General features: G+C 39.0%; 1 protein-coding gene across 1 annotated transcript in view; it reads right to left on the reverse strand.

Annotated features, from left to right (window-relative positions):
- Positions 1-3,699: 3,699 nt before the first annotated feature.
- Positions 3,700-10,696, reverse strand: part of SLU7 (SLU7 splicing factor homolog (S. cerevisiae)) — a 13,216-nt gene continuing 6,219 nt past the window's right edge. Inside the window, exons 8-15 of the mRNA XM_009318503.1 lie at positions 10,612-10,693; positions 9,119-9,186; positions 8,789-8,928; positions 7,717-7,878; positions 7,155-7,259; positions 6,888-6,962; positions 6,528-6,632; positions 3,700-5,532 (exon numbers count right to left, since the gene is read on the reverse strand). Coding sequence (XP_009316778.1) covers positions 5,353-5,532; positions 6,528-6,632; positions 6,888-6,962; positions 7,155-7,259; positions 7,717-7,878; positions 8,789-8,928; positions 9,119-9,186; positions 10,612-10,693 — 917 coding nt within the window. The 3' untranslated portion in view covers positions 3,700-5,352. The remainder of the gene's footprint in view (positions 5,533-6,527; positions 6,633-6,887; positions 6,963-7,154; positions 7,260-7,716; positions 7,879-8,788; positions 8,929-9,118; positions 9,187-10,611; positions 10,694-10,696) is intronic.

Consider the following 10,696-nt stretch of genomic DNA (forward strand, 5'->3'; position numbering starts at 1 on the left):
TGAAATTCAGCAACCTTTTTGACTTGCTACAATTGGCTCCTGCCTAGGTATCTAATAACATAGTTAGACAAGAAAAGACTCTTCTGAAAATGCCTTGTATTTCCCAAAATACAAAAAAACTCCAGCCCCGCTTCTGGAGTCTGTGGCAGCAGCAGCAGCAATCCCAGAACCTGGGGACACAGGCAGCATTTTCCCAAGCCGGGAAAGCCAGCTGCAAATGTCACTTACCCGTGTCACAGTGCAGTGCCTCTATCCTTCAGGGCAAAGCAGCAGCCCCCAGAGACAAGTGAAAAATTACTTCCATTGCGTGCGAGCAGTGACAGTCTGTGCAGATAGTGACAGCTACAGATAAAACCCTCTCTCCTGCTGCTGCTTTCCAAGCAGAGAATGTTGCATCAGAGCTGGCTCTTCTGTTCTCAGAGAATTGGTAATTTGCTAAAAATGGTCTTTCAGCTATTCCTAGAATATTGAGAAAATATTAGTGTATCAGCAGAATACACTGTGGGGCTGTGCTGCCTCTCTGGTGTCAAAACCTGCAGCCCAGTGCTTTTGCTTCTGCACGTGCTCAGAGTGAGACTTGTTAAAGCAAGAAGGGACAGCCAAGCAAAACCAGAGGCCAGCTGAAGGCACCATTTTCCTCCCCTGGCTTGGGTCTCATGCAGCCTCGAGGCCGATGGCATAACCCCTTCCCAACCAGGATGTGCAGAACCAGGAGCAATGCTAGCGCGAGGAAACTCCTCCTTCACCGGTGCTGCTGTACAGCCGCCTCGCTAACGGGGCACTACAGCAGGCGAGTTCAACCTCAGGTCTTGTGCTCCAGCATCCACTTCCCCGATGCGCTGTTAGCATACGTCGTAGCAGCTTGTGAATAAAGAGCAGCAATGGGATAGAACTCTGCTGTGAGGTGGTGTTGGAGCCAAATCTGTAGTTCTTAGCTGTATATTAAAAATCAGGAACAAATGCATGTGCAAATGTGCTACGGAGTAAATGCATCTGAAAAAAAGTCCCACTCTTAAGAGGTGTGGTGGGAGATTACAGAGCAATGGGCCAAGGACCGTGCTTAGATTCAAATGGAGTGCAAGTGCAGTGGCTGAGGGAACTGGGGTTGTTTAGCCTGGAGAAAAGGAGGCTGAGGGGAGACCTCATCGCTCTCTACAACTACCTGAAAGGAGGTTGTAGCGAGGTGGGTGTTGGTCTCTTCTCCCAAGTAACAAGCGAAAGGACGAGAGGAAATGGCCTCAAGTTGCGCCAGGGGAGGTTTAGATTGGACGTGAGGAAAAATGTCTTTACTGAAAGAGTGGTTAAACATTGGACCAGGCTGCCCAGGGAAGTGGTTGAGTCCCCATCCCTGGAAGTATTTAAAAGACGGGTAGATGAGGCGCTTAGGGACATGGTTTAGTGGGCATGGTGGTGTTCGTTGACAGTTGGACTCGATGATCTTAGAGGTCTTTTCCAACCTTAACAATTCTATTCTATGAGTGGCTGGGTAGAGGCTATTTCTAAAATGCTTTGGAATTACTGGACTTATTTTTAAGACTTTGCAGCTTAGAAATGTTGGGTTTGATATTCTGTCCACTGAGCAAGGTTTTCTTAGGTGAAGTGATTTTTTTCTCTGTTCCACTGAGGTCTGAAATGCATTTTGCAGAAGCAAAAATCATCACTACCTACCACCCCAGGGAGTTTCTGGTTGGGTCATCTAAGAGATGTGAACAAATTTGTTTCATGTAAAATAACTAGTTTAAGTTAGAATGACATTTCTGTCTTCCTTTGTTGCATCCGGCAAAATGAATGCAAACAGGAGCGCTGACAGAACAACGAGGAGTTGCCTGCACGTAGTTCAGGCCACGGTGTTTTGGCCTGAACGGAGTAAAGTTATACCCAAAAGTGGTATGGAAAACTGCAGTTATTGGGTTGCACTAGTGGGCACAGAAAATCCTGTCTCTTCTGTTTTTTCTTTTTCCTGAAAGTTGAACTCCATTTCATCCTTCACTAATTGCTATCCTTCCTGCTTCTTTCTGATCCCTCAACAGCCTAAAACAATTATGCTCGCGTAGAACAGTGCATCTCTCTCATTAACCCACTCAGGAAAGCTATAAAGATCCAATTACAGAGAAATGTGGAGACAGTAAAAGAACTACCTTCTGGCGTGTCTTGAAAGATAACACAGAATGCTAAACTTTTCAACAAAAAAAATAAAGAATGTTTTAATCTACACGTTTTAAAAATGCAAATGTCTTCAAATCAGCTGGCTAGTGCAGTTTGCAGACTGAGCGTGCCTCCAGACAACCAGCACTCAACAGGATGAAAAATGAGGCAATCGAAGCAAGCGTTGAAAAGGGAGTTAGTTAAGAAAAGAGTTTTTGAGCTTTGTCAAGGGCAAGGTTCAGCGAAAGCTGCCCTGACTGTGCTGGGAGGGCCTGTCTTGTATTACAATTTGAGAATTTGACTAGTCTGTGTGACCAGGCTAAGGAATTTCCTCTCGCCTCGCTTCTATCTTTGTGCATGCAAGAAACTTCAGCTGCCTCTGCTAGAGTATGCTCATTTCATTATATGTTTATTTTTGTCCAAGCTAGCCTACAAACTTGTTTCAAACTCATTTTAGAAAGGAAAAATTCTTCTTGTGCAATAGGAAGCTGTCCTTGGATATGCAGTTATATTGCATGCCAAATCCAAGGGGAAGCAGATGCAGGAAAATTAATCCTCGTGATCAGATCCACAATGTTCTTTAACATTTAACCTTTATGACATAAATAGGACAACGTGTTTTAAGCTTTATTTGTCCTTTAACTGTTGAGACTGATCCAGATGAGATCTACTCTGCATCATTCACAGGCTCACGGAACTGTACTTTCAATAAAACATGCTTTTTACCCTGGAGCTGCCTTTCTGCTTCAACGGAGGAAACTGGTCCCTCCTCCCCCTAGGCTCTCTCTTAGCAGAGCGAGACAGGGCATGCCAGAAAGTAAGTTACAGTCATGGCTTCAGGTATTGAAAAGAAAATCCATCCACACGAGTATGCTTAAGGTGGAATTCAGTATGTTTATTTGTAATAAACTCTCTCTCTCTAGCACTGAGCACGTTATATTGGCTTCTAAAATACATACACCTTTAACTCTCTCCCCATTTTTCTCTTGAATATAAGAAAAATGCTCACTAAACAAGAGTTTAAATCTGAACTTTACGGGCTGCCTAGACTGGTGAATTACCTGTTCTTCATTCTGAATTGTTCTTTTCAGTGTTATTTCTAAATTGCCTCCTCTATAAAGAATCAAGTCTCCAGCTGCTTTTAGAAAGGTATCTAAATAGCTCAAGGAACTGATAACATGGACCCTTCTGACATCTCATCCTCCTTCAAATTGAACTTGGCACTGACTAAGACAACAGCAGTTGGTATCTCTGCAGCTGGAGGTATGCTGGCCAGAACTTCAGATGTTACAGCCCTGAGAAGAATAATAGTTTACAGTTCAGCTAATTCAGAAAAATCTTCCAAGGACAGTTAGCATTCAGGTCATACCAGAGGATCTCTGGAACACAGCAAATAGCCTAAAATTTTGATCATCAATGAGAGTATCGCAGATAGTTTTAATATAGAACTACATTGCAGACTAATGCAGAATTTCCATTATTAGCATTTCTGTATACTAAATTAAAATACTCAATCCTCAAAGCGGCTGTGAAATCACACACACAAGACTTAAATGTATGTTTATTGTATGTAATTACTTGTGGAAAAGAGCAGTTTTCCCTTGAAATTATCCATAACCTAGAAAGGTCATGATATGAGCTGATGTGGAAACCTAAAACGTGAGTCACTAGTATAGCAGAAGGAAAACTGTATCCCGAGTATTTTTCCCCCTCTGACTGTCTAAATCCACATTGTTTGTGAAAACATAAAAGCAATTTCTGCAAAAGCTGATTTCTACTCTGAAGTTTTTCCTTCCTGGTACTTGGTTATATTAACAATTCTACCCCCAGATCTTTGATCTCACTAGTTGGTTATATTTTTTTGCAAGTGCTAGGAGGATTTTAAAATCCAAGGTTTATAAAATAAAAGTCTGCAGTCAGATTTATAAGTCTTATAAAATAAAGTCTGCATTCAGAATTAGTATTTCTGTAGCAAAAATAAAGGGGAAGCAGACTTGAAGAAAACCTAATAGAAAAAATGGAAACCAGCTTTACAGGTGGAAATGACAGGTATAACATGTTACAGGCATAACATACTGTCTCATTTTCTTCCCATAACTTTAACTTCCTTGTTTACAAAGTAGAAATTGTAATCAGGTTCCTAATTTTAAGAAAAGCCAGGATTACGGAGTTTTCCTTGTCCTACCATTAATATAACCACATTAAATGTGGTTATAAAAGCCATCTTTAATAAGACAGTTTAAGCCATAACAGAAATAATTCTCAAGCCTCTCAACTCTAAAGTCACGCTGTGAAGTTTTTCACCCATTTCTTCAACTTTTAATAGTTAAAGGGGAAAACTCTCAGTTTAAGGACTAATATTGCCAAACACAAAGCAGACGGTGCTTCACGTTATCACAAGGTATTAGAGCCTAACACTTGGTATTACACCATGTAACAGGATTCTGAAGTTATAAGGGTAAGATGAATACTGTTATCAAACAGAAAACCAAAGAACTCAGATCTTTGCAACTGAAATTTATATGTTAACATCTGCAGAAACAGAATTAGAATTTAAAAGCTCCACAGTCAGCTTCTCCTAAGCTCTTAATTAAAAAAGCTGGACAGCATTTAAGACCTTTATATTAATTTAACCAAAACTGTACAAAGCAATCAATTTTTACATTTCCAAAGTACTTACTACAAAGCGATCAAGAAACTATTTCTCCTTTTAAAGCCATGTGACAGGCAACTCCCTTTACAAAGAAGAGGCTTCAGTAGCTATATCAAAATTTTTTTTCAACAATTGTTCTGTATTAAGTGACACCTGCTGACCATTTCGAGTAGTCAGTTTTACTGAATGTATCATGACTTTATGCATATATTAGTTGGTCAAACGAACCTAGAATTCCAGCCAGTATCAGATCTTTTCCAATAAAGAATTTACAGAGTAGGTATATGTATTTCATATGTACATATGATTTTATATATATATGTGTATACATATATTTATGACTTTATATGTATGCACACACAGATATAAAAAACTGCTGTAAGTGTTGGACTGCTTAAGCCTGCCAAAAGAAGTTTTCACCAACGTCTTTGGTGCAAAAAAAGGTCTCTGCTATTTCTGCCACTTATTAGACACGTGGAAGGTAAGCAAGTGTCTACAGAGTTGTAAACAAGTATAAAAAAAAATCTTGTGTATTGGAATGATTTTCACCATGACTACTGTCCAAGAAAAGAGGCCATGGGATCATCAGGTCTCTGACGTTTCATTCTGTAGGCTTCCATTTCCTCTTCTGTTGGCTCCCTGGTTTCATACAGGCTGTTGTATGGTCTCTTCCTCTCATCTAACTGCATGATTTCTTTAACGTGGAGAAGACGAGCCTCTTCTGCATTTAGTGCCTGAAATGAAAGCAAATTAAAAAAAAAAAATCAAACCCATCATGAAAATTAAGCAAAAAAACCAATGAAAGTTTGTATTAGCAACAGGCAGAATGGTGGGATAAGCAATGCACGTCTGCCTGACCCACCTACAGCACACTTCATTTAATGCTCGTTTTTTAGTGTTTAATGTAAAATGATGGTAAAATGATATTTAGCAAACAAGATACTTTAATCTCTTTCCAATTGCCCAAATCAAGTAAGAAACTCCTTGGCTTTACCTAAAATGTAATCGTGATCCAGCAAGTACAAAAGCAGATAAGCAAGCACGTGATCTTAGGGATTTGGGTTTGTTTGTTGGTTTTGGGTTTTTTTCCCCAGTCAGGGTGCGTTGTTTGGTTTTTTTAAATGCTTTTTGAAATACATGTTATCCCATTCCTCAAACTACTACTATCGCTCCTTCTTGCTACTGCAAAGAAGTTGCATTTGTACAATGCTTTGATTAACCATAGTTTCACATTAGTGTCACACTCTGAATATCCAGAGGCAGGCTGCTGCGCTTGTAGAAGGGCTGTTTAGCCGCAGTCAGTAGATAGCTTGGTGGATGGATTTATTGCATCAACTGTGAGACTGGGCCCAAGTCTGGGATAAAAAGTGCTAAGTTAAGCTTTGACAGTGCATTTGATCTCTCCATCTTTCTTCAATACCCAAATCATTGTGTTCTGCAATGTCTTTTATAGACTACAGCTGTAATAGGTGCCTAGAAAGGAAGCGTTCTAAATCTTCTAAACTATGTCTTCCAAAACTGAATATTTATTGCATGTTTGCCTGAGAAATAGGGCATGTACTTTAGAACACCTACCAGCATTTTAAATTTGCTTTTGTTCAAAATCAGCATCAAAGAACATCCCACAGAATACCACAAGAACTGCATTACAGGCTTCATAAAACTGACATCGCTGTAAAATATATTTCAAGATCTTTCTGCCACAAAACCACTGAAGAATATAGTGCACCTTTTTAAGTTTCTCTTGCTTCTTTTTCTCTTCACCCTCACTATCTGAATTTGAGCTCTTCTTGTGCTTCTTCTTTTTCTTCTCTTTCTGTTTCTCTTGGTGGATCTGTAAGGTGGAAAACCAGCTTCTGTTAAGATTCAGCTTGCAAACGTTAGTAATGTTTAAGCCATTAAATCCCAAGCGTCTATTAATGCTATTTGAGAGCTCAGTTTTCAGTAGAGATGTTAATGATCTAATAATGCAGTCTAATAACTTTCAGACTCATTATGACTTACATAATTTTGTAGTTATACATATCTTTCCATCTCTTAAAATGCTGAGGAAAAAGATCTGCCTTCCTGAGAAAGGGAAACAACCTACCTCCATCAGTGTTTTGGGTTTTGTCATGTGTTCTTCCTCCCTGGGCTGCTCTTCCAGGAAGCTTGCTTCAGTATTCTATACGATAGACAAGAGGAAGGATACCCATTTACTAAGCACATTTGAAAGGGGAAGGACAAAAAAAAACCCCAAAACCCACAAACCCCCCAAAAACCAAAACCCCGCAAAAAAGCAAAATGGTCTAAAACTTAGGTAGGAAGATGAATGCTTTTTAGCTCTTTCAAAGTGACTAATTAAGACAATACTTACAGCAATTTCTTTCCCAGCTTCTCCTGTACAGTATGAGTACTTGACAAATGAGTGGCAGCATTTGTAACCCCACTTGCCTTCTTTCCAGTATGAACCCCAAATGCACTGCAAGAGAAGACACCATAGCAGTTATGTCCACAACGATACTCCCGTAAGAAGCAGGCTGCAATTTATTCTTGAGGTTATATCCTGATAAGTAAATTATTCAAACAATCCAAAAGGGAAAGTTACGAGAAATACTTTTGCAATTTTACATTAGCCTTACAGGTACAGTTTCAAAAAAGAGAAAAGCAACAGGATGTGGCCAACTCATATTCCAAGTCGAAGGGAAATACAGTAACTCCCCGTTCAGTTTAAGATTGCCATCGCAACTCCTCAAATTGACATCGCAACCATGACAACTTGAAATTCATCCTTAGTAGGAAAGGGAGTGTCACATTTGAGACAGGAGAAACTTATTTGCTGTATTAATTATATTATACTGTATCCTACCATTCCTCATTCCCTTCCAATGGGAAGGAATATAATTTTTTAAATAATTTTTACATAAGCTAGGGCTTACTGTATGGTTGTTGATCTTTACATCCTCTTCATATTTAGAGCAAGCAATAGCTTTCTCTTGTCCTTTGATGACTGTTCCATGTCTAGAGTACTCCACGTAATCTTCTGTTTGAGCTAACAGCAGTTCAGCTGGTGGGGCATCTAGATGTTCTTGTCCTCCATACTAAAATGCATATAGAAATGACGTATAACAGCCTTGCAAAAACCCCCACCTTGTATGTAGTTAAGCACACATTTCAAAACCTTCACCTTCAGTACCTTCTGAAGAAGACACAAAAGAAGTGGATGGAGACAATTTAATCTTTAGTGAATAGTTAAGAGAAATACATCTCCTGTGGCCACTGTGGTGGTTTTTGGTGGTTTTTTTTTGTTTGTTTGTGGGTTTGTTTTTTTTAAATGCCTGGAGGGTTACAACAGTGATATTCCTCACTCAAAGCAGGAAAACTTTTCAGACCAAACCAAAAGGCTCTGGTATAACCAGAGCAGTACTTCCTGTCCCTCTCCAAACTTGAATGTTGACAAGGTTAGAATCTGAATGGATTATTTAGTTCTTTATCAGTTGTCCAAAAAACCAGTAGCAAAATATAAAATAAATATTTATTTACAAGACTGCACCCAAAACTCGAGCCTGAAAATTCTGCTTTTCACATTTAAGAGAAAAGAAAAATTCAGAAATAATTTTGGGAGACAGTTACTTGGGTATTTTACAAAAGATACCACTTCTAAACAGCAAAAGAATTTTTTCAGCCATTTGTATTATTAAAAAAAAAAAATCTAAATTCTCACTCCTCCTACGTACTGCTGTCAGATTTTTCACTTGAGAAATTCTGACAGTTAAGAGCTCCCAATAATCCAAAGAAATACCAGCAGATCTTTAAAGGTTCCTATATTAAATAACATAATGAATCCAACTGATGAGATAGTGTGTATAGATAAAAAAATCTCTTTATAAATCTAAGCTGCTGAGAACAGCTGATGCATTTTCACATAGCATTAGTAATCTTATTTGTTCCCCAAGACCCAGACTTCGAACTCAAGAGAATTCTTATTAAATAAAACCAAATGTCTATTACCTTCTCTAGGATGCTTTCTTTCTGCTGTGCCTTGAAATCTTCTTTTTTCACTTTGAAGGATTTATAAAGTAGCTCTAATTTTGTAGGGTCTGCTTGAAGATGAACTTCAGAGCCTTTGTCATACGCCTCCCAAGCAAACACTGTGTACACAAGAGGTTTCACTCGATATTTATTCTAAAACTGACACGTGCATTCAAATTACGATCTTTAATTCTGTAGTAATTTGAAAGCCTCAATCTAAAAAGATTTATTTCTCTTTTGCGAGAAAGAAGCATTGTTCACTTAAGTCTTTTAAGTTCATTTCCTTAAAAAAAAGGAAAACCCACTTACACTGAGTCTGTGCCATTGAAATGGTATCTCCAGTGTAGCGAACAAAGTTGTCACCTGCGTAACCAACTCTGCAGAAAAGAACAATATGATTCTTAGCATTCAAGTAACGTGATCTCCTTTTAAATACAATCATAGAACACCAACAGGAAAGGAAAAATAATTCTTTGTGCCCTGAGAGTTAAGAATGGAGGGAGGGGAAAGCACATTCAAGTCAACACACGAAATGAAAGTCTAGGCTCCCCATAGTCATGAAAGTACTAGATAGCAACTCGGAATACTTGATGCCTATGTTTATATGGAAACATCTTATGACACAGACCTGGAGCTCTGTCTGGGATACCAAGCGCCATGAGTCAAGCTTGGATCTAATTGCACAATAAATACGCATGAATGGTAGGTGATATTCTAGCATAGTGATTCTCAGCTTTTGGATTTGTGAATCTCTCCTCCCACCCAGACCCAGTGTGTTTTACTGGGTTAAAAGCCTGGTAATAGCTTTACTGCTCTCAGTTACCTTTTGCACACCCCTTGAAGAGATTCACAATGAGTGTATGAAACACAGGTTGAAAATCAAATAACGTTAACAATCCAATTTCCCACGCTTTTCATCTCGTGCTGGAAAATTTACAGTCTGCAATGCTGTGGCAGAAACATAGATACAACAAAGGTCAAATTATGACTCTGGAGAGAAGTGAAAGCATCTGCATCTAAAAAAAAGAACTGACTGGCATTTTCTAGCTGGGGGCAAGGAGAGGTGGAAAGAGCATTATTTGCTAGCATTTAGCCACTGCCATTCTATTTCAGGCAGCGAGCTAATCCAATTACTGTACTCTAAATAAACGTTTCTGCTCACAGCCTGTCTATTCTGTATGTCCACAGCACTACACAGGTCACGGCAGGGTGACAGCTCAAGTGCCTGACTTGGGTTTTAAGCGAGACAGCCTTATGTGCAGCCAAAAGCCAGCCTATGGCATTCTTTAATTAAGTTGTCTATCTAGACAATGCCAAAGCTTTCAGACCTTTTCTATGCAGACTCCATTAATATATGAGGAGCTTTTGCTCCTAATTCAGGCATTTAGTTAGGTACCACAGATATTCCATGCTAGTCTCCAGTGCTGAATGCCTCCCAACAAACAAGGGATGAAGTTTAAGATTTGGTTACTGAAATACTTTACATAAACATCATTACTGTTTACAGGTGTCACCTCTAGATACAGCAGAGTGTTCTAACCCTTGTACAGACCATTACACTAAACGGTGGTCCGCATATCCCTGAAGATTAAGGGCCAGTATTACTAAAATACCACTTTTATACACTAAAACAAAAAGTGCTGCTAAATAAAACAATTTTTCATGTTTACTGCTACTTCTATCCATAACTGACTAGAGATTCATTAGTAAAAGGACATACAGGTAAAAGAAAATACAAACCGTTAATCTCATTTTTAACAGAGTTTTGTTGGATACACAAGCATGACCCTGTTTTAACTTACTCGTCTGGATTCTTGCCTGTATTGGCATATGGGTTCTCCCTCATAGCTCTTGTTTTGGGATCATAATAAGCAGAGTTTGGATCTA

Source organism: Pygoscelis adeliae, unplaced genomic scaffold (assembly GCF_000699105.1).
Source record: "Pygoscelis adeliae isolate BGI_AS28 unplaced genomic scaffold, ASM69910v1 Scaffold42, whole genome shotgun sequence".
NCBI lineage: Eukaryota > Metazoa > Chordata > Aves > Sphenisciformes > Spheniscidae > Pygoscelis > Pygoscelis adeliae.